Below are 25,329 nucleotides of genomic sequence, written 5' to 3' on the forward strand. Positions count from 1 at the left end.
CCTACTTGCTTCATTTCTTCTTCCCATTCTATTTCGTGCCCTCTTTTAAACCACATTTCACTTTATTGTCACCAAACAATTGATACTAGAGCGTACAATCATCACAGCAATATTTGATTCTGCACTTCATGCTCCCTGAAATACAAATCGAAGTAAATATAATAAAAATTTAAATTATAAATCATAATTAGAAAATAGAAAAGGGGAAGTAAGGTAGAGCAAGTTAGGTCCGGATATCTGGAAGGTATGGCCCATTTTACCTTAGAGATAGGAGAGGGAATATTGGGGAAGGATCCCATAACTCAAAAAGGTGACAAATTTTATTACCTTGCTCCCTATCTGCACAAAATTGCCCATAGATAAAATTGGTTCTACAATCATTCCCAATTATCAAGCATGCATTGATTATTGGGACCATCCTTGACATAAAGTCCAATTTATAAAGTGACAGAATGTGTGGATAATATTTTACCAGCTGTAGCTGTGGATAGTTCTGTGCAATGCCCTGGTACATTTTCAGGTCTTTTCTTATTCAATGTCATGTTCTCATAATTTCAAAGACCCTGATATCCAGGACTAGCTGACGGTGGTGTAGTGGCATCCACAAAAGACTTCGGGGTGAGTGGTCCCGGGTTCGAATCCAGCCAGCTCCTTGCACGCTTTCCATCCGTGCTGGGTTGAGCATCGAACTAGCAACTCGGCCTCGTAAAACACACAAAAGCTAAAGAAACGGCAAGTTTGCCACTCAATGCAGCAGTGGGGCGTGGGAGGAACTTGCTGATATTCAGGAACATTTTGACAAGAAGTCCAAGACTATGAAGAGAAGGCCTTTGGTTTTCATTGATCAAATTTATGAGCAAGTGCAAAACTACAACTATTGACTTGCAAAAATCATTAAAACATGAAACAAGAAATTTAGAATAAACATATTTACACAAAACGTCAGAAGAATGTGGAATTCTTTATGAGAGTAGAGTCAAATAGATGCTACCATTAGGTAGTAGATACAGAAACCTGAAGTCCCACAGCACCAAGTTCAAGAACAACTACTTCTCTTCGACAATTTGGCTCTTAAACCTATGTGAATGATGCTAACAACTACCTCAAAAAAGCAACACTATGACCACTTTCATCAATTTGAATTACGACAGACTTTTTTAAATTTTCAGTTGTGTGCTTTCTTGTATGCTGGTTATCCATTAGATTTGTGCAGTTCTATTGTGTGTCCAGAGGTGGCTCCTGAGTGCGTGCTGTGGGCAACATAGACATCCACAATAAGGACTTAGAAACTGTGCTGGATCTGGAAGTGGAGCCATTGTACTGCTTTCCATCTTTGTCTGGCAGTGACTAGCACTGCTCGGCATCTCTCCTCCAGGTTGTGGTGAGTGGTTCTAACCAAGGCTCACCAGCCACTCCGGTCATGCATAATCTGTTCCAGCTGTTTTGGTACAAGCCCAGCACGTGCAATGTTAGCTTTCATGCAGTCTTTGAACCTCTGTGGAGCCTGTCCAGATTCCTCTTGCCCAGCGAAAGCTCACCACATAGTATAGCTTGGGGATTCGGGAATCCTTCATGTGTGTGACATGTCCTGTCCACCAAAACTGTGCATAACAACCTTGCATAATTATTGCAGTTAATTTATGATTTTATTGTGAAGGTTCTGTATTTATTGTTATATGCCTGTGATCCTGTGCAGTTAAAATTTTTACTGCCTCTGTGCATGTATCTACTTGTGCAAATTACAATAAACTTGACTTAGATTTTGGATAGATATTTTGAAAGTGCAAATGTAAGAGGAGGAATAAAGAATCCCATTGGCCTGAAGAGGTGGGAGAGAATTATTGGTATTAACTTATACAGTGGAAAACTTTTGTTTGTGCACCTTCCAGACAGGTCATTCCATAGGTAAGTACATTGTGGAAATAAAATGGAAAGCAGGATGCTGAACTTAGTATTACTGTTACAGAGATAGGCATGACCAGGATGAAGTAGACCGGGAGAACAGACGTTCAGCTTTTAGGTACAAGAGGTCCATTCAGGGTCTGATAATGGCAAGACAGAAGCTGCCCTTGAGCCTGGTGGCACGTACCCTCAAGCTTTTGTATCTACTGCCCGATGGCAGGGGAACAGAGAAAAAATTACAGGCAGAGATAGGGCTGAAAGGTATGGCCCAGTGCCAAAAATCCTGTGCATTTATGTATTTCTTTTAAATTATTATTTTTTTATTTATCCTGTATCTGCACTGGATTTTTTTCTTCCATCCTTGGCAAGTAATAGAACACCATAATATTGATAACATCTTGTAATTGTATTAAAGATCAAATTTATTCAATGACAATAGAACAGCAGTATACACCATACATTTATTTACATTAGAAATAATGATAACAATTATTACAATACGCAGTTGTTTTATGCCTAATATTAATACACACAACCTCCTCATTCTGTATATTTTCAAACTTCAGAATCTAATTTATCTGAAAATTAAAAATTAGCTTTATTTATCACATGTTCCTTGAAACATGCAGTAAAATGCATCGTTTTGTATCAATGATTAAAGTAATCCAAGGATTGTACTACGGGCAGACTGCAAGTGTCGCCACACTTCTATCACAAGTGTAGCAAGCCAACAACTCGTTAACCTTAATCATACACCTTTGGAACGTGGGAGAGAAACAGAGCTCCTGGAGCAAACCCGCATGGTCATGAGGAAAATGTAGAAACACCTTATAGACAGCAGCGAGAATTGAACTCCAATCGGTGATCACTGGAGCTGATCTACTCCTTTGAAGGACCCAAAAATGATTTGACATAACCAGTTATTTCTTAATGGCCGAGTAGCTTTTATCACAGGATGGAATTTTTGCACACTTGTTAAATGAAGCATTCCGCAGATAGAAACAGTGGGAACTTGCTGAACAAAATGGAATTGTAAAGCCTGAAAGAACACAGACTTGTGAAAGTTTGTAAAAGCACGATCAAAAATGACAGACCCAAAAAGCAACTAAATATATCCAGATCCCACTATCACTGGTTTTGAAATTGCCACTGACTTTCTCAGCCATATATTATCTTAGGAGCTAATTTATCTATATGTATCATATTTTCCAGTCTCTTTCATTGTCATCTTACAAAAAAGCACAAATGCATTTGTCTTTAATTATGTTCAATCATGTTTATCTTCAATTTTATAAGTCTCATTTATTTTCTTTTGTGTGTACATATATCCATGAACAACACATTCCATCCTCCCCATGCCACTCTGGATTTTTCTTTGGTAGTTCTCATTATCAAGACTCTAATTTTCTTTTCAAATTTTTATATTTCTTTGGACATTTCGGACATTGCTGGGAATAAAGAAAAATGATGCTGAAATCAATATATTTAGAAATGCAGTAAATGTGTTCACTTACTATTAGAAAACACAGTATAGCTAACTGAGGACGATCTTTTCCAAAGCTTCAAGTATAATTGGGTTGTGTGGTTCATCATTTTGTAGTAATTACGATACGTCATTTATATAAACAAAGTTTATTGTAACATCTGCTTTCAAACAGGCTACAATTTTAGAAATGCCTATTAAAGCTCAAATAAAGTACATCAACATCATACATTTTATATAAAGCAACTACATACTGTAAATTGTCACAGGGTGTTTCACAGGAGCATCACCAAACAAAATTTAACACACAGCCATTGGAAAGAAATGCTAAGATTGATGACCAAACACTTAGTCAAAGGGAACAGGTTAAAGATTTAAAGGAGGGTGAAAGGATCTGAGAGACAGACAATTTCAGGATGGAATTTTACATCCTATGAAGTAATACTGGTGACACTAGAGACTGCAGATAGTGGAAGACAGAGCAACATACAATCTGCTGGAAAAACACAATGGGCTAATCAGTATCAGCCAAGGGAAATGAATTGCCAATGTTTCAGGTGGATATCCTACGCCCTAATGTAGGATGCATGGTTTTGACCTGAAAATTTGACAATTCCTTTCCCCCACAAATGTTGGTTGACCTTCTGAGTTCCTCCAGCAGGCTGTTTTTGCTACAACTTATAGTGGAGTGGTTAAAAATCACTCCCAGAACTGAAAAAGAACCAAAATAACAACTGGTTACTGGAAGATTATAGGATTGGAAGAGGTTACAGAGAAAGGTAGAGAGAAAGTTATAAGGTTGCTAGGAAGGAGATTTAGAACGGAATTAGGAGAGCCAGAAAGGGCCATGAGAAGGCGCTGGTGAGCAGGATTAAGGAAAATTCCAAGGCATTCTACAAGTATGTAAAGAACAAGAGGATGAGCCGTGTGAGAATAGGACCAATCAGGTGCGGCAGTGGAAGTGGGTGCATGGAGTCGGAGGAGGTAGCAGAGGTACTTAACGAATACTTTGCTTCAGTCGTTACCAGGGAAAAAGACCTTGGCAATTGTGGGGATGTCTTACAGCGGACTGAAACGCTTGAGCATATAGACATTAAGAAAGAGGATGTGCTGGAGCTTTTGAAAAGCATTAACTTAGATAACTCACCAGGACTGGATGAGATATATCCCAGGCTACAGTGGGAAGTGAGGGAGGAGATTGCTGAGCCTCTTGCAATGATTTTCAATAGAGATGGGAGAAGTACTGGAGGATTGGGGGTTTGCAAATGTTGTTCCCTTGTTCAAGAAAGGGAGTAGAGATAACTCGGGAAATTGTAGACCACCGAGTCTGACTTCAGTGGTGGGCATGTGGTTGGAGAAGATCCTGAGAGACAGGATTTATGAGCATTTGGAGAGACACAATCTGATTAGGGATAGTCAGCATGGATTTGGGCAGGTCATGCCTTACGAGCCTGATTGAATTCTTTGAGGATGTAACAAAACACATTGATGAAGGTAGAGCAGTGGATGTAGTGTATATGGATTTCAGTAAGGCACTTGATAAGGTTCCCCATACAAGACACCTTCAGAAAGTAAGAAGGCATGGGATCCAAGGAGACCTTGCTTTGTGGATCCAGAATTGGCTTGCCCACAGAAGGCAAAGGGTGGTTGTAGATAGTTCATATTCTGCATGGAGGTCGGTGACCAGTGGTGGTCCACAGGGATCTATTCTGTGACCCTCTCCTCTTCGTGATTTTTATAAATGACCTGGATGAAGAAGTAGAAGGGTCGGTTAGTAAGTTTGTTGATGACACAAAAGTTGGGGGTGTTGTGGACAGTCTGGAAGGTTGTCAGAGATTACAGCGGGACATCAATAGGATGCAGAACTGGGCTGAGAAGTGGCAGATGGAGTTCAACCCAGATAAGTGTGAAGTGGTTCATTTGGTAGGTCGTATTGGAAGATAGATTATAATATTAATGCTAGGGATCTTGGCAGTGCGGAGGATCTGAGAGATCTTGGTATCCGTGTCTATAGGACACTCGAAACTGCTGCACAGGTTGACTGTGTTGTTAAGAAGGCATATAGTGTATTGGCATTCATCAACCATGGAACTGAGTTCAAGAGCTGTGAGGTAATGTTACAGCTATATAAGACCTTGGTCAGACCCCACTTGGAGTATTGTGCTCATTTCTGGTCACCTCACTACAGGAAGGATGTGGATACTATAGAGAGAGTGCAGAGGAGATTTACAAGGATGTTGCCTGGATTGGAGGGCATAAGTCATGAGAACAGGTTGAGTGAACTTGGTCTTTTCTTCTTGGTGCAACAGAGGATGAAAGGTGATCTGATAAAGGTATATAAGATGAGGGGCTTTGATCGTGTGGATAACCACAGGCTTTCTCTCAGAGCTGAAGTGGCTAACATGAGGGGGCATAGTTTTAAGGTGCTTGGAAATAGGTACCGAGGGGATGTCAGGGGTAAGTTTTTCACACAGAGAGTGGTGGGTGCGTGGAATGCACTGCTGGCAGTGGTGGTGAAAGCAGATACAATAGGGTCTTTTAAGAGACTCTTAGGTGCATGGAGCTTAGAAAAATGGAGTGCTATGCACTAGGGGCATTCTAGGCAGTCTCTAGAGTAGGTTACATGGTCAGCACAACATTGTGGGCCAAAGGGCCTGTAATGTGCTGTAAGTTTCTATGTTCTAAAGTCTTAGGGAAATTTTCAAAGAAACGTGACAATCTTAAAATGTAGATGAATTCAAAAAGCACTGGAGGAACTCAGCAGGTCAGTCAACATCAATGGAGGGAAACAGTCAATGTTTCATGTCAGTAACCTTCATCTGGCCTAGAAAGGTAGAAGGAGATGGCCAAGATAAAGCAGATGGGGGGGGGAAAGGGTGAAGCAAGACTTAGCAGGTGATAAGCACATGAGGGTGGGATTGTGGCCGGAAATATTGACTATACTCTTTACCATAGATGCTGCCTGGCCTGCCGTGTTCCTCCAGCATTTTGTGTGTGTCACTTGGATTTCCAGCATCGGCAGATTCTCCCTTGTTAGAGGGTGGGAATGATGTATGAAGTGACAAAGGACTGAAGATGATGGAATCTGATAGGAAAGGATGGTGGAGCCTGAAATGTATAGAGAGAGGTGGGGAGGGGAGAGACATAGTCAGGAATGTGTGGCCGATAGGCAAATGGCTAGGGTGGGGGAGGGGAAAGACACAAGGTGAAGGGGGCAGTTGGATCAGGAGAAGGGAGAGAAAAAGAAAGCAAAACAAAAGGAAAAACAGGGGAATGTACAGGAAGAGCAGTTAGTGGAAGCCTGCAAATTCGATGTTCATGCCTGTAGGTTAGAGACTGCCCATGTAAACATAAGGTGTTGTCTCGCTATCTTTCATTTGGCTAGTAGAAGAGGATGTGGACAGGCTCATTCATGAAATGGCTGGTTGTCAGGTAGTCTCGGCTACGTTTAAATGTAGGTGCTGTTCAACTGGAAGCAAATAGAGAAGATCAACAGGACAAAGGTGATGAGTGAATAGGACTTCATTCATTGTATAGGACAGTGGGGCCTTCCATTAGCTCAAATGTATAGAGGCTGGAAGCAGAGAGAAGACAATGTAACAATTAAGTCTACAGATAATGCATAAATAAACGTAAAATGTGCAATTTTCTTTTACTTTACATGTGTGATACTTGGTTGGAAAATTTCACTTAGAACAAATACGACAGCAAAATCCAAAGATCACCGCCAATCTCAACATCAGAAGCTCTCCATTTTAGGGCATAGAAATCAGCTTTCTCTAGGAGATCCTTCATAGCGATTATGTTCGGTTTGACAGCATCATCACTGAGGTAAAAGATAAACTGATGAACTTCTGATACCCAATAAAATAACAGCAGTGTTTCCAACAATAGAATCCAATGAGAAAGTGTCACACTGTTCACAAGTCAAGCTGACAGAAATTATATAAAAACATTAACTCATTTTCTCCATACACAGCTGCAACCTGGCCTGTTGAGAGTATGCAGCACTTCCTGTTTTTATTTCAGATTACAGACATCTCTGGTTTATTGATTTTCATTTACTGACACAGCTGATCCCAGACACAGGCCCCTATAGTTACTGGGAAGTCATGTGTGGTAACGTTCAAACACACCATATTCCTTTCTCAAACCAGCATCTGTCATTGCTGTACAAGCAGATGTACCCACCCAACACAGATTGTCCACTGCGATCAGCAGAAGACCCAAGCACTTAAATGTTGAGATGCTCTGTCCAGATGTTCAGGACCAGAACCCAAAAGGACACTAATAATTTGAAGATTTAGTTAACTGGTCTGCTGGTGGTTTAAAGAAAATGTCTCTCCATTGATCATCAACATCATGAGATGACTAAAATCAAAGAAGGTTATAAGGACATGGGTCTCCCTGCTCCAAAAGTCCTGAAGGTTTCAAAGAACAACTGAGGTACAGGAATTGAAGCAGCTAACATGTTAGCCAATAACACTTCTTCAGACCAATAAGTATGGGTCTTACTAGCACTGCCCACACCCCTAAAGTAAGTAAAAAGTATATTTGTTATAAAAGCATAGCAAAAGCTTTCAATTAACAGAGCATTCATGTTCCCAGTTTGCTCCCAGCTTAGGAGGAGGCCATTTGGTCCATCACATCCGTGGTTACATTCAGAGCAATCCCATCTTCCCCATTAGCTTATTTATTTCCTCACAACCCATTCTGCCAGACATGCTCATTAATTTCCCCTTTATATTTCTATCACCCATCCTTACTTCAGCGAAGTTCAGTAGCTGAAACTAGAGCACTCAGGGAGAGACACTGAATCTCAAGAACAACATGCAATCTCCGTGTAGACAAAGCCAGAGGTCAGGACTGAACCCAGCTCACTGGAGCCAATTGCTGTTTTACTCAGTTTTTGTGTGGGAGGAGGGATTTGGGGTTCAATGTGCCTAATCCATTTTTGTTTGTGTTTTTTGTGGGGAGGTGGGATTTTGGGGTTGATGCCTTTCTTTGTTTTATGGCTTCCTGGAGAACTGAAGAATTTCAGAGTTACTTTGATAATAAAATGAACCTTTGTTTCTTTGTAACGCTGTGCTTATGATGTTTAATTCGGTAAGTACTTCTACTGAAAATTTCGTCTACGGCCACAGTAGATGGAAAGTAGAGACTTCTGTCCTTCTGGTCAAGTTAGACAGCTCTTGAACATATAAAACCAATTAATTCTGAACTAGTTTAAGAAGCATTGAGTAGCAACTCATTCAAATAGGGCACTGTACTTACATTGGCTCTTTATCCAGAATTCTAGACATCAAACAACCAAGAGCAATGAATAATTTCAGATCCACTTTGAAATCTTCATTGACTTTTGTCAAGGTGTAGAGTCTCTCAATATGCCGTTCATTCAGCTTGTAGACAAGCAATAATGCATGTTCCATTTCCTGAGAAGGGAATCCCGTAGAAACTACATCATTAAATTGCTGCTATTCTCAAAGAATTTGTATCATTATTTAGAGAAGGCACATTTATAATGGTACTGAGAACCACAATGCCACACCTCAGGAGCACACAGAAACCCCTTATTATTAGCAGAAGAAGCATGCAACATCACAAACCAGCCACCCACTAACCCCATCGGAATTTTCCTGCCTATTGGGGGCGCAGACATCTGTGGTTCCACAGTGCACATTCTTCACCTCAGAACTCACAAGACCAGAGTAGAAACACTATCCTCAATCCCAAAATAGTGCCTGAGATGGAGGTGGAAGAGGGGGTAGCTAAGGGTAGAAGGTTCACCCTCTCCCTGTTTTCTTACAGCTGAACAATGGGCCTGATTGGTTGATGCACTATTAATAACTCCAAAAGACTGGAAGTAGAGTAAATACTGAAAGGCTTTTATTAGCAGTAAAATGGACCATGTCTATGCTGGATGACTGCCCGGGACTGTGGGAGGAGCAGTGACACAATCGCCTTTATCCAGGGGTCTGTGGGAGGAGCCATAGGAGCAGTCAGCAGAGGGACGTGTCCAGACAGATATACATGGTTTACCACATTGGTAAAGAGTCCCATCTTCCCAGTTCAGGGTTAATGATGTCATGAGCTACATCTTCCTCTCCCTCTAACTCGATTGTGACCGAGTCCAAGGCCTCACTACACATTTCAGAACTACCCTACACAGTTCATTGATGCACGTCACTAGACAAGCCAACTTGATTGATTTCTAAGGCATTACAAAGCCATTCTGGAATTTGCTTTGAGCTCAGAACAGAACAACTTCCTGCAAAAGTCTGATTAAGGATCATCATGTGTGTGACTACAGAATATCTGAATTGGAGAATTAATTTGATTGGGATCTGGCCTTAATGCATTAGGACAGGGGTAGCAACACTTGTTGAGAGCATGTGCCCAAATTGGTGATAATATTCTAGAAAATTCCCTTGCATGCCATTGATTAGTGAATTAGTAACAATAGTTAGGACTTGCTTAAGGAAAAAGGATGGGTCCTATTGCTTATTTAAGTCCATTCATTGCTTTACTATTAACAGAAATATAACAAGGATGGATTGAAATAAATGAAACACTTAAAAATATTAGTATTAATAAAACAATTGAAAAATAACACACACAAAATGCTGGATGGACTCAGCAGTTCAGGCAGTATCTATGAAAAGGAATAAATAGTCAATGTTTTGGGCCAGAACCCTTCTTCTCTCTTCCTTCCCAGTCCTGATGGTCAGAATAAGAAGGTGGGGGTAGCAGAAGGAGTACAAGCTGAAGGATGATAGGTGAAGCTGGGTGAGGGGGAAGGTGGGTGGATGGAGGAGGGGGTAAGAAGTGAGAAGCTGGAAGGTGATAGGTGGGAAAGGTACAGTACAGGACTAAAGAAGGAGGAATCTGATAGGAAAGCAGAGTGGACCATGGGAGAAAGGGAAGAAGGAGGGGCAGCAGACAGTTATGATAGGCATGTGGGGAGAAGAGTAGAGGTAAGAGGAGAACCAGAATGGGGAATGGACAAAGAGAGAAGGGGAGGGGGAGAAATTACTGGAGGTTAGAGAAATCGATGTTTGTGCTGTTAAGTTGGAGGCTACCCAGATGGAATAAGGGGTGTTGCTCATCCAACCTGAGAATAGTCTCCCCATGCCAGCAGGGAAGGCCATGGACCAACATGTCACAATGGGAATGGAAATTGGAATCAACATGGTTGGCCACTGGGAAATCCTGCTTGCTGTGGGCAGGATGAAGTTGCTCGACAAAGCAAAGCCCCCAAGCAATGTCGGGTCTCATCAATGTAAAGGATACTGCACCAGGAGCACCACATACGATAGGTGACCCCGACAGACTCGCAGGTGAACCGTTGCCTCACCTGGAAGGACTGTTTGGGGCCATGAATGCTGGTAAGGGAGGAGGTAAATGGGCAGGTGTAAAACTTCCATTTGCAAGAATAAGTGCCTGGAGGGAGATCAGTGGAGAGGGACAGATGGATAAGAGAATCACAGAATGGGCGACCCGTGTGGAAAGCAAAGAGTGAGGGGAGGGTGGTAATGACATGTTTCGCAGACCGCAATGGTAATCATTTCTAAAGAGTATTGTTATTATATCTCTTTGCTATGTAAATACTGAAGCATACACCAGTTCAGCAAGGATTTCAAAAGGTCTCAGGAAACCAATGATTCAGCTGATGCCAAGCCAAGGTGAGATTTTTCCTGTGAAAACATTTCACTGCTCTCTGGCTGTAAAATTAAAAATCATTCTCCGCTTCATTTAGCGCTAAACATAACTGTATATCTCTATTATCGATACATTTTAATGAATCAAGGGGCAGCACTGCATGCCACGTGCCAATTAAATTTTTTGCGCTATAGGTTTGCCACCCCTGAAATCGAGGATGTGTTTTCAAAACAATAATCTCAGTCAAAAAAAACTGATACAAATTGTAGTGGGACTTGTGCTTCCACATTCCAGTTTTGGAACTGTATTCCAGTGCGCAGTTCAGGTAAATCTGTAACTCTTGCCTACAGGAGGAAGGTAGAAAATTCTTCGGAATCCATATCAAGTCAAGCAAGACTCATTAATGCACACTGCTGAGAGTTTGGTCATGAGCCTGTTTAAATAGCCATGATCAGGAAAGAGAACGAGAGCTAATAATTCATGTTTATGACTATTCATTTAGTCTAATGAAAGGTCATAAACTTTCATTGTCTCCTCAAATTCGATGTCTGACCAGTGGAATATTTCCAGTAATTGCTATTTTTAATTTCCAGTTTCCAGTATCGGCTGTATTTTGCTTTAGGTTAATTAATATTAGCAGAGGCTGTGTCAATTCAGCCATGCTATTTTGGGCTGTCTCGGAGTATGCCTGTTGACAATGGTCAAGAATTCACAGGGATCCCAGAACACTAACAGCTCCCTCTCAGTTGGCACCAAGTCAGATTCTCATAGTTCTATTTCCACTACCCCTGATACAGTTCCTCCACATCTAACCTGAACAGCTTTTGCAGGTTGGAAATGTGGCCACAAACCAAGTTTCCACACAGAGCAAGGGATGCATGCAGCCCCTTAACAGCCAGAAAATCCACCCGGCCAGTCTTCTAAATGCATGCTCATATGTACACATTTGCACAAGTCAGGCATTAGGACCCTGGGAGGACCCACGCAAAGAAGCAGGACTCCCTCTACTGTACTACGACAGTGAGAGGTTTTAAACAATGTGACTCATAGGGACTGTGCTGTAAAGAGGAACAATAGGATTTGTCACCTGCAGGTTAAATCATGGTACCTCTGACATTCAAAAAGCCTGTGAGACAGGCAAGTAATTTCATCAGATGGTCTCATCCGTCTGTGATCCATGAAGATCTTTAGCCAAAGGCTAAATATTCACACAGAATTTAAAGTTTCCTCATAGGCAACATTACCTTTATTGTAAGTAATGATTGATAAGGAGCTTATTGAAAAGCTCATAAACCTAGTATTGATTGAGCCTTGTGTTGACTGTTATTAATATTATACTTGTATGTCCTCATCTCTGGCAGAACTGCCTTGCATTCAAGGCACTGCTATAGCTCTACAGTATCCAAAGGGCATAGTACAAGACTGTCTCACCTTTGAACCTGTTCCAAAATCTGTTTATCAGCTAAATCACACCAAGGTTCTGCCCCAATGGTGATGGTTATACAGTTCAATTTTCCACAGAGATCTGTGTATTCTGCATGAATGATTAACTGAACCTCCATACAAAAACAGCCAAAACTCCCTTGCCGGCAATCTGTTCTTTATATGCTCGCCTCTGAAGTAATGTGTTATTTGCAAACCTCTTTTTCTCTGTGTAATAAATGAGAAATTGTGAGCTCTAGGCTTATATTTTGTGGCCAGGGATTGTTAGAAATCCTTTGCTGGATGCACGTCGGCAGATTCTGTGGAGAAAATCTTGGCAGTTTGATAGCTCATGAGCAAGTAAATTGATGTTGCTGTTGCAGAAGTAGCAGAAAGGACCATTTACATGTAGCGTTTCTGATAAGCAGAGCAAGTTGGCAGCTCATAAATTAGCATAGAACATTGGGAAATCTAAAGGGAAAAAGGGGCAAGAAATAATTATAGAGCATAATACAGTACACCACAGGAACAGGCCCTTCAGCCCACAAACATTTCAAACTAGTAGTTAAATACTGAACTAAACTAATCTCTTCAGTCTACACAACGTGCATTCCCTGCACATTCATGTTCTTCTCCAAGAGCCTTTTAAATGTTTCTATCATATTTACCTCCATTACCAGTACAAACACCCCATTGCAGGCATCCTTCTCTCTCTGTGTAAGATAAACTTGCCCTTTGAACTCGCGTCTCTCACACTCACCATGCCCTCTAGCGTTAGATATTTTGACGCTGGTACATAGATACTGGCTGTCTACTCTCTCCAGGTCTTCATAATCTTCTCAACTTCTATTCGATCTCCCCTCTGTCGTTCAAGAGAAAACAACTCAAGTTTGTCTCACATTATAGCACATGGTCGCCAATCCAGACAGCATCCTGTTAAACCTCTGGCACCCTCTCCAAAGCCTTCACATCCTTCCTCTAATGGAAAATGACCAGAAGCAAATGCAATACTCCAGATTCAAAGAGAATTTTATAAAGCTGCAACATTCCTTCCTGACTCTCGATTTCAGTACCTTGATTGATAAAGGTAAGAATGCCCTATGCCTTCAAACTGATACAGCAATAAAGAAGCTATATTTCATTAGGAGATTCAATAGATTTGGTTTGTCAACTAAAACACTCAAAAACATCTATAGATGTACTGTGGAGAGCACTCTGACTGGCTGCATCACTGTCTGGTATGGGCGGGGGGGGGGGGGTGGGTGCTAAAACACAGGACCGAAAGCTTCAGAAAGTTGTAAAGTTAGTCAACACAAAAAACACTGCAGATGCTGTGGTCAAATCAACATGTACAAACAAGCTGGATGAACTCAGCAGGTCAGGCAGCATCCATTGAAACAAGCAGTCCTGACGAAGGGTCTCAGCCCGAAACGTTGACTGCTTGTGTAAAATTAGTCAACTTCATCTTGGGTACCAGCCACTGTTGCACCCAAGACATCTTCAAGAAGCAGTGGCTCAGAAAGGCAACATGCATTATTAAAGGGCCCTCGTCACCAAGGGCATTCTCTCTTCTCACTGTTACCGTCAGGAAGGAGGTACAGAAGCCTGAAGGCACACTCCCAGTGATTCAGAAACAATTTCTTCCCCTCTGCCATCCAATTCCTAAATGGACCTTGAACCCATGAACACTACCTCACTTTTTAAAAAATATTTATTATTTCTGTTTTTGCACTATTTTAATATATTAAATATACATACATATATACATACACACACACACTTGCTGCAATTGATTTACTTATTCTTTTTTCTTTCTATATTATCATATATTGCTGCAGCTATGTTAACAAATTTAATGATACATTTTATCAGATAATGAACCTGATTTTGATTCTCATTCTTTGTCAACTGATCAACCCATGTAATGGCCTTCAGCAAGCTACGGACTTGGACCCCAAAATCTATCTGTTCATCAATACTGTTAAGTGTCCTACCATTAACTGTTTACTGTCCCTTTACGTTTGGTCTCCCAAAGTGTAACACCTCATACTTGCCTGGATTAAACCATCTGCCATTTCTCTGCTCACAACTGTAACTGAACTGTACCCCGCTGTATCCTTAGGTGATCTTCTACACAACGTTCCTGCCACTGCCTGTAAGGAGTTTGTACACTCTCCCCATGACCATGTGAGATTCCTCTGGGTGCTCTGGTTTCCTCCCACAGTCCAAAGATGTACTGGTTCGTCGGTCAATTGATCATTGTAAATTGGCCCATGATTAGGCTAGGAGGTTGCTGGATTACATGCTCAAAGGATGAAAAGGGCCTATTCCACACTGTATTTCAATAAATAAATATATTTTTTGTTGCCTGTAAACAATCTAACTGTACCCACCCACCAACACTGTCATCCAAGTCAATTATGTATGTCACACACAGCAGTGGTCATAGTAGGAATCCCTGCAGAACACCTCTAGTCGTGGACCTTCAACCAGAATAAGTCACATTAACTACTGTCCTTTATCTTCTGTGGGCAAGCCAGTTCTGAATCCAAGTGGCCAAATCACCATGGACGCCATGCATCTTAATCAGCTGGATGAATTATAATCCATAATATTTTTAAATTCCATTAAATTCATGGATTTCATTATATAAATACAATGCAAGGTCAGGAATTTGAAAATCTGAAATGGTATTTTAGTGCTAGAAAAATGCACCAATTTCACCTGGTATTTACATAATAGGGCAAATGTAGCAGAAAGGAAGTCTTAAAGTCCAGGGTCTTTGCCTAAACACCAGGAAGATGCAATTCACATTCCTGAAATGGACGCACTGACTCAAATCACTTCACCTAAACATTTCCATAAAACCATAAGATACAGGAGCAGAATTAGGCCACTTTGGCCCATTTCATTATGGCTGATCCAGTTTTCCTCAGCCTCAATCTACTGCCTTCTCCCTGTATCTCTTCATGTCCTGACCAATCAGGAATCTATTAACCCACCTTAAATATATATAAATATTATGAATAGGAATGGAAGTGGGGTTAAAATTGGTGAGTAAATAAAAAACACAAAATGCTGGCAGAACTCAGCAGGCCAGACAGCATCTATGGGAGGAGGTAGTGACGACGTTTCGGGCCAAAACCTTTCATCAGGAGTGAAGTAACATGGGATGGTCGAGGAGGGATAAGAAGTGGGGGGAGGGATGAAGTAGAGAGGTGGGAAGTGATAGGCTGGAGGGAAATGGGCTAGGGGGAAGGTGGAGAATTATGGGAAATAAAAGAGAAAGAAAGGTAGGGCTGGGGGGAGATTATAGTGAGGGGGGAAAAGAGAGAGAACCAGACTAAAATTATAGATAGGGATGGGGTAAGGGGGGGCAGGGGTATATACGGAGGTTAACTCACAGACCTCCGTTGATACCCCTGCCCCCCCCCCAACCCCATCTCTATCTATAATTTTAGTCTGGTTCTCTTTCTCTCTCTCTTTTCTCCCCTAACTATAATCTCCCCCAGCCCTACCTTTCTTTCTCTTTTATTTCCCATAATTCTCCACCTTCCCCCTAGCCCATTTCCCTCCAGCCTATCACTTCCCACCTCTCTACTTCATCCCTCCCCCCACTTCTTATCCCTCCTCGACCATCCCATGTTACTTCACTCCTGATGAAGGGTTTTGGCCCGAAACATCGTCACTACCTCCTCCCATAGATGCTGTCTGGCCTGCTGAGTTCTGCCAGCATTTTGAGTTTTTTATTTATTTCCAGCATCTGCAGATTCACTCGTGTTGCCTTAAAACTGGTGAGCCCTGATGTAGATTCGGAGACCACTTCACCGAGCACCTACGCTCCATCTGCCAGAAAAAGCGGGATCTCCCAGTGGCCACCCACTTTAATTCCACTTCCCATTTCTATTCCAATATGTCAGTCCATGGCCTCCCCTGCTGTCATGATAAGGTCACACTCAGAGTGGAGGAGCAATACTGGGTAGCCTGCAACCTGATGGCATGAACATCGATTTCTCCAACTTCCAGTAATGCCCTCCCTCTCCAACCTTCACCATTCCCCATTCCCTCTCTCACCTCATCTCCTAACCTGTCCATCACCTTCCTCTAGTGCTCCTCCCCCTTTTCTTTCTTCCATGGCCTTCTGTCCTCTCCTGTCAGATTCCATCATCTCTAGCCCTGTTTCTCTTTCACCAATCAACTTCCCAGCTCTTTACTTCACACCCCCCTTCCAGTTTCACCTATTACCTTATGTTTCTTCCTCCCCTCCCCCCAATATCTTACTCTGACTCATCTTTTTCTCTCCAGTCCTGATGAAGAGGCTCAGCCCAAAACATTGATTATACATTTTTCCATAGACGCTGCTTGCCCTGCTAAGTTCCTTCAGTGGTGTGTGTGTGTGTGTGTGTGTGTGTGTGTGTGTGTGTGTGTGTGTGTGTGTGTGTGTGTGTGTGTGTGTGTGTGTGTGTGTGTGTGTGTGTGTGTGTGTGTGTGTGTGTGTGTGTGTGTGTGTGTGTGTTGCTTGGAGTTCCAACATCTGCAGATTTTCTCTTGTTTCTGATTGGACTCTCAACATTTATATTCCTGTCTTCTTGAAATGAATGCCAATGATGCATTTGCCTTCCTCACCACAGACTCAACCTGCAAATGAACTTTTAGGGAATCCTGCAAAGTACCCCCAGAGTCCCTTTGCACCTCAGTTCTTTTGTATTTTCTGTCCATTTAGAAAATAGTCAATCTTTTGATTTCTTCTACTAAAGTGCATGACCGTACACTTCCCGACACTGTATTGATCTGCCTCTTTTTTGCCCATTCTCCTCATCTGTCTAAATCCTTCTGTAGCCTACTTCCTCAAGATTACCTGCTCATCCACCTATCTTTATATCATCTGCAAACTTTGCTACAAAGCCATCAATTCCATCATCCAAATCATTGACATATAATGTAAAAATAATCAGTCCCAATACAGATCCCTGTGGAACACCACTAGTCACTGGAGCCAGCCAAAAAGTCTCCCTTTATTACCACACTTTGCCTCCTTCCAATAAGCCACTGCGTTATCCATGCTAGAATCTTTCCTGTAATACCATGGACTCGTAACTTGTTAAACAGCCTCATGTATGGCACCTTGTCAAAGGCCTTCTGAAAAGGCTAGCATAGGCAGAAGATCTTGTGTTTAAAATAAATTTTGGTCTTGAACTTGAACATCAATATGTCTTCCCTCAAAGTGTTTTGCTTTCCCAACTTAAAAATTTGCACATTCAGACTCAACACCTGGTTGAGAGCTCCTTCACTCCATCCACAATAGGCAGAACTTCCTGGTGTCCAACTATTTTATTTGCACTCCCCATTCCAACATGTTGCCCCATGGCCACCTCTACTGCCATGATGATGTCACTGTCAGGTTAGAGAAGCAACAACTTGTATTTGTCTGGGTAGCCTCCAACCGGACAGCATGAACATCAATTTCTCTAACTTCTGGTAATTTCTCCACCCTCCCTTTCTCTTTTACTCCATTCCCCATTCTAGCTCACCTCTTACCCCTTCTCTTCTCATCTCCTGCTGATCACCTCCCCCTGGTGTCCCTCCTTTTCTTTCGCCTTTGTCCACTTTCCTCTTTCTATCAGATTCCTTCTTCTTCAGCCCTGTACCTTCTCCATCTATCACCACTCAGCTTATAACTTCACACCCCCCTCCCATCCATCTACCTCCCCCCTAACATGGCTTCACCTATCACCAGCCAGCTTTTACTCATTCCCTCCCCACCACCCACTTTCTTATTCTGGCCTCTTCTCCATCTCTTCCAAATCCAGATGAAGGGTCTGGTCCTGAAGTATCAGTAGTTTGTTCCTCTCCATAGGTGTCACCTAACTGGCTGAGTTCCTTTAGCATTGTGTGTGTGTTACTTTTGATTTCCAGTGTATGCAGAATCTCGGGTTTAAAATAAATTTTGAACTTGAAAAAGTCTTCCCTCAATGTACTTTGCTTTTCTGTCCAAAATTTTCCAATGATTTTACAGGTCTCATTGACACTCAGCTGAAGCCCATCTGGATGCTTTGGCTGTAGCTTCTCTACCTTAGCTCGAGAGAAATCATAGACTCCTCTAGATATACCTCCATGATGTTGGATGGAATGAGGCTTGTAAGTGTTTAAGAAATAGATGAATCTCCAAGAAAACCATTATTAATAAGGGCTAATTATGACAGGAATGAACGATTTCTTAGCATTTGTTAATTCATACTGATATGGTGATAAAGATGCATCAGTTCTCCTACCTTCAAGTTAACGAGTCCATCCTTATCCTTGTCTTTCTGACTAAAGACTGCTTTATACAACATACTCAGATCATCATCACACCTACAATAGGTGCTTAAATACTGTGTAGGTGACATGTCTGCAAAACAGAGTAGCAAATGGGAGGTCTTAAACTGAAATGGTATTGTACAAATGAAATTTAAATTTACTGTTATAAAAAGAAAATGATTGTGTTCATTATCTTTACATGCCTTACATTTTTCGTCAGTAGAATTACCATACTTTCTCAAAAAACCAACCATGGTCTTCTGCCATTCTTCACTGCATACTCCCACCACCATCCCCCACCCATCAAACATCAAGGAATCATATCTGACAGAGTCTTGGTCTTTTCCAGAAGTTGCACCAAACTAACTCTGGTTGAAGTTCCTAAGCTTTGAATGATCCATGTTTCTAGTGTCTGGCCTGTAGAGGGGGACGGGGAACTGTCCTCAGCTTTCGCTTTAGTGTCAAAATTCAAATCATGTGATCTTACTCCACAATTAATGGTGTTGTGTTACTATTTGGTCGTCATGGCTATCCCTCAAGGTTAAGGATGATGGTCTTCATTCCGTTGATCTGCTTATGTGGCCCACAGAGCGAAGAGGCCTGTGTGTGTATTTGTTTAATGTATTCTTGATGTTGCACTCCAAGAAGCACACGATACTTCACAAATCAACCAACTGATTCCAATGGCATGGAAACCACGACAATTGGAGCTGATGGATTTGATGCAGCCTTCATCCGCCTTCACAACCGTTGAGTTCGAATTAACTTCATCCGTCTGTTCCACCGTTGAAGTGTTGATTGGATTGTTCTTTGTCGGGGACCTCACCCTCGACCTTACCGCCATGGGTGACCCTACCAGGAGCATAGCTCCAGACGGCATTGCTCTTGGGATCTCAGGACCAAGCTTCTCCACTACGACAAGGTGACAATCCACGGAGATTGATACTGGTTTGTTGACATTTTGCAAGATGACATAAGAACCTGCCTACGTATACAGAAAATGATTTTTTTCTCCTTTATTCCAAAAAAAAAACAACAAAAAGAGTTGAGACTGAATAAAACTAGAAGCATGTTGTTCTTGGCTTATGAATTTTAAATAAAATTTTGTTTCATGGGTTACACTCAAACCCAATAAACTAGAGGTGTGGGAGATGGTGTATTTGTCTGAAAATGCTAGCCTGACAGTTTTGCATCTCTCCCCATGTCCAGCTGTGTTTTTGACAAGTCATTTCTAATAAAGAAATTGATATTTGAAGCATTTCATTAAATGCTAATCATTGACCAACTTACCTTTGAGAAGCCAAAGATCAACAGGAAGTTCAAACCGCATTGAATGTTGAGAAAAGCTTATTCCAGAAGAAATTATGCTGCTGCTCTGCTGATTGGTCTGGAACAAAATAAATGAAATACACTTCTCTGAAAAATATTATTCTCTTCATGATCAATTCATCAAACTTACTGTCACCCTTTTTGACTTGCAATATAATTAGAATGACTCTAAAATCTCATTACAATTCGTTCTAAAATGGGAGCAGCAGAGCCTTTGAACTGTTGTTAAAGATCTTATGAAAAATTGTTTGGTTTGGTTTATTGTTGTCACATGTACCATGATAGAGTGAAAAGCTTGCCTTGCATATTTGTTCAAATGACGTCTAAGTCTCATCATAAAGAGGCAATTGTGTTCAGCAACGTAGAGCAGAAATGCTTCAAATTAAGTAACTGCCAATAAAGATTCTGTCTTTTGCTGCCTTTGAAGCATATTAGCATTGCATGGAAAGTGAACACTGTTTTCTAAAGTGTCAGTAAAGCTGTGATTGGGTCTAATAAGAACATTAAAGAGCTGTTTGACAAGGTTTCTCAAGCTCAGCTCACGTTACTGAAAGTAATGTCCTATGGCTCTAATATCCAGCTGCTCTGTTGTAAGTTAAAGGGTTGTGACCTCAGGATGCAGTCTTTAAAGAGGTGAGCCCACTACAGTAAAACCATAGCTGCAACCTGCAACATGTATGGAGAATGGCTGATTGAGAAGAGGCAAAGGTGAAATGGCAGACTGTACTGCCATCTTCACAGATAGGGTCCTGCCCAAAACGTTGACTGTACTCTTTTCCTAGATGTTGCCTGGCCTGCTGAGTTCCTCCAGAATTTTGTGTGTGCGTTGCTTGGATTTCCAGCATCCGCAGATTTTCTCTTTTTTCGGATAGGGCCCTGGTGCTTTTATTGGAGGAGACCATCTCAGGACTGAGGGGCCGTGGATCCAAGGGATACAGAAGCTATCCAAGACATCAACCGGGTGTTGCTGGCAGGAGGCTTCTTGGGACAGATAAGCCAAGATCCTACATCTAAACATTCTGCGAGTGCCTGCACTTGGGGAAACACTGCAATGCTAGAAAGTCATTGGGGTTGGTCAGCCTGATGCTGTGGAACGAGGGAGCTTGAGTGACCTCCTGCATCAAGCAGCAAACTGGAGATTGCAAAATAGATCAGAGGGGATCTGGAACATGAGGCTAGAAGGATGAGAATGGCCATAAACTTGACAATTACTCTGAGAGAAATCTAGGCAAGGTTATGAGCCCATGTTTGAAGTCATAGATCTGAATGAGGACTGTACTGGTGAATACTACCCTGATGAATATTACTTCTTGGCAAAGTCTATCACATAGATCCCTATAAATCCTCACTGGTGAAGGTCACCCCTGCCTCCTTTCACAGTCTGTGCTGCCTCCAACACTCACATTCCACCTCCACATCATCTAACAAGAGACTAAGGTCATTAGATGTAAGTTTTCAAAGTCCAAAGGAGGTTCATTTACTTGCTCCAAGAGAAAAGGAGGCCATTCAGCTTGCTGGATAGATGCTAACTCATAGCAGAATAATCCCTTGTCTCCCATTCTTTCTCACTTATTTCTCAGTAAGCCTGCAATATATTCACACTCACACATCCCCGCCAGCTTTGTGGTCACTCACATGTGGGCAGCAACTTTAGAAGGTGGGAAGATACTGCAGCACCCAGGAAAAAAAACACATACACACACACACTCACACTCACAGACACACACACATACACACACACACACACACACACACACTCACACACACACTCACAGACACACACACATACACACTCACACACACACACACACACAGACACACACACACACTCACAGACACACACACTCACACACACACAGACACAGACACACACACACTCACACGCACACACACACACACAGACACACACACACTCACACGCACACACTCACTCACACTCACAGACACACACACACAGACAGACACACACACACTCACAGACACACACACACACTCACAGACACGGACACACACACACACACACACACACACACACACACAGACACACACACACACACACACAAAGAACATAGAAGCTCCATTTGGACAGCACTGGACCTCAGAATTGAACATAAGTCCCTACAGCCGGAAGGAATCAGCACTAACTGCTGCACCACCTATTCTGTCACTTAACCTCATGTCTGGGCAGTATCCAGAGTAAACAGTGAGGAAGCAGACTGCTGTGGAGCAGCTTAGCACAGAATGGAGTCAAGAGTTTGATTGACCCTTTGATCAGCATGGTCTCAGAAGAACCATCTGGTTATTCTGTGAGTAAATACAATCTGTCATGTTCTGGACCAGGGAGCTCAAAAATCATGCTGCCAGATGACAGAAAAACGATCCTTGCGTTACTTCCAGAGGTGAAAGTCATTTACCATCCTGGTAACTTTCTTACCCATTTAATTCATTTGTACTAACTGCCTTCGTCATTATTTTATTGATACATCATACTGGCAACATATCATTTACTATTCAGGTACATCTCACACCAGAACTTTGCATTTAATACTATCAAAAATCTTGACAGAAAATATGTGGTCATATTTCTGACTGATCTCCAAGATCATTAACTTGCTTTATTTCCCATTGATTTATTTTCAATTGCACAGCATTTTGCTTCAACATTCTGAGAAGCGGTGTCTTTAACCATTTCTTTTATACTGTATAGTCTTATAGTTGATGTTGAGAAAGGAACGTGCACCAAGCTGCTGTGAGAATGTGCCCTACTTTAAGGAGTATGATAGAACACTAGCATCATTCCAAAATGCCAGACTATGAAAGGAGATATTCCATGTAAGAATTTCAGGAGACTCAAGAGACTAAAGATGCTGTAATCTGGAGCAAAAAGGAAACTGCTGAAGGAATTCAGCAAGTGAGGCAGCATCGATGGAGGCAGAGGGATGGCTGACGTTTCACATCAAGACCCTGCATCAGGATGGCGAGGAGGTTTTGGTAGTCCTGATGAAGAATTTATCAAACTTCATTTCTGAGTGAAGGTGTTAACAAGATGACTCTTTATCATACTGATATCGTACAAGAAACCAACCAAGAAAACCACACTGAGTTTTGAATTCAAAATTACAGGCTATTGCAGCATTCAAAAGTCCTTCGGCCCAATTGGTCAATGCTGACCACAACATTGTCCCTGCTAGGCCCATTTGCTCATGTTTGGCCCAATAACCTCCAAGCCCTTCCCATCCATGTGCATATCCAAATCCTCTTAAATGGTGCAATTCTACCCACTTTGACCACTCTTCTGGCAGCTCAATCCAGATACCCACTACCCTCTCTGTATAGAAGCTACCTCCAAGGCATGGTCGGGGGGTGGGGTGGAGGAGTGCTTACAGGATTGATTTGAGTCCGTGGATTGGACAATATTCAGAGCGGTTCACCTTTGAACCTGAGTGAATACATCACAGATGTCACCAACTTCATCAAGACCTGTGTGGATGAGTGGGTGTCTTCGAGAAAATACCAGACATATCCAAACCAAAACTAAGGATGAACCATGATGTTCATAGTCTGCTGAGGGCTAGAGCTCTGGTATTCAAGACCAATGATCCAGAGCTATATATAAAGTCCAGGTACAACCAAAGGAATGCTATTTTAAGAGCGAGAAAACAATTCTGATTGCGGTTAGAGACGGAATTGGATACACGTCAGCTCTGGCAGTGTTTGCAGGCCATTACTTCCTACAAAGTGAGACCTAACATCATGAATGGCTGTGATGCTTCAGTCAGATGAGGTCAATGCCATTTATGCATGCTTTGAAAGGGAGAATAGAACTACACCCGTGTGAATCCCTGCAGCACCTGGAGACCCTGTGATCTCAGTCTCAGTGGCCAATGTCAGAACCTGTTTCAAGAGGGTGAACCCTCAAAAAGATGTCAGGCCCTGGTAGAACTCTAAACATCTATGCCAACCAGCATGGAGTGTTCAATGATATCAATCTCTCACTGCTGCAGGTGGAGTTTCCCACCTGCTTCAAAAGGGCGACAATCACACTAATGCCCAAGAAGAGCAGGCTGAGCTGCCTCAACGACCATGTCTACTGTGACAAAATGCTTTGAGAGGTTGGTCACCACCAGGACCAACCCCTACCCAAGCAAGGGCCTGGACCCGCGGCAATTTGCCTATTGCCACCATAGGTCTATAGCAGATGCAATCTCACTGGCTTGCCACTTAGCCTTGGATTACCTGGACAATAACATCACTTACAGTAAATCAAGCTGCTATTTGTAGACTCCAGCTCAACATTCAACACAATCATAGCCTCAGTTCCAATCAACAAGCTCCAAAACCTGGGCCTCTGCACCCCCTTCTGCAACTGGACCACAGTCTCCTCCTCGCTGACAATCAACACTGGCCAACCTCAGGGATGCATGCTAGACCCCTGCTCTACTCTCTCTACACCCATGACTGTGTGGCTAGGCACAGCTTAAATGCTGTCTATAAACTTGCTGATGACACAAACATTGTTGGCAGAATCTCAGCTGGTGATGAGGAGACGTACAGGAGTGAGATAGATCAGCTGGTTGAGTGGTGTTGCAACCACAACCTTGAACTCAGTGTCAGTAAGACCAAGTAAGTGATTGTGGACTTCAGGAAGGTAAGTTCAAGGAAACACACACCAGACCTCATCAAGGGATCAGTGGTGGAAATGGTGAGCAGTTTCAAGTTCCCGGGTGTCAACATCTCTGAAGATCTATCCTGGGCCCAACATATTGGTGCAATTACAAAGAAGGCATGACAGCAGCTTCATTTCATTAGGAGTTTGAGGGGACTTGGTATGTCACCAAAGACAATTGCAAATTTCTACAGATGTACCATGGAGAGCTTTCTAACTGGTTGCATCACTGTCTGGTATGGAGGGGTCACCGCACTGAAAAGCTATAGACAGTTGTAAACTCAGTCAGCTCCATCATTGACACCAGCCTTCCCAGCATCGAGGACACCTTCAAAAGGCGATCCCTCAAAAAGGTGGCATCCATCATTAAGGACCCCCATCACCTAGGACATGCCCATTTCTCATTGCTATCATCAAGGAAGGGGTAGAGGACCCTGAAGATACACACTCAGGATTTCAGGAACAGCTTCTTCTCCTCTGCCATCAGATTTATTAAAGGACAATGTTTCCATGAGCATTACCTCAGTATTTTCCCCCGCCCCCATTTTTTGCACTGTCTCTTTAAAAA

At 42.2% G+C, this 25,329-nt stretch overlaps 1 protein-coding gene across 1 annotated transcript in view; it reads right to left on the reverse strand.

Moving 5' to 3' along the window:
• Nucleotides 1-3,055: 3,055 nt before the first annotated feature.
• Nucleotides 3,056-25,329, reverse strand: part of LOC140731518 (uncharacterized) — a 37,665-nt gene continuing 15,391 nt past the window's right edge. The window contains exons 3-6 of the mRNA XM_073052989.1: nt 20,057-20,153; nt 18,739-18,857; nt 8,660-8,817; nt 3,056-7,211 (exon numbers count right to left, since the gene is read on the reverse strand). Coding sequence (XP_072909090.1) covers nt 7,076-7,211; nt 8,660-8,817; nt 18,739-18,857; nt 20,057-20,153 — 510 coding nt within the window. The 3' untranslated portion in view covers nt 3,056-7,075. The remainder of the gene's footprint in view (nt 7,212-8,659; nt 8,818-18,738; nt 18,858-20,056; nt 20,154-25,329) is intronic.

This window comes from Hemitrygon akajei, chromosome 8, assembly GCF_048418815.1.
Source record: "Hemitrygon akajei chromosome 8, sHemAka1.3, whole genome shotgun sequence".
NCBI classification, from domain to species: Eukaryota; Metazoa; Chordata; class Chondrichthyes; order Myliobatiformes; family Dasyatidae; genus Hemitrygon; species Hemitrygon akajei.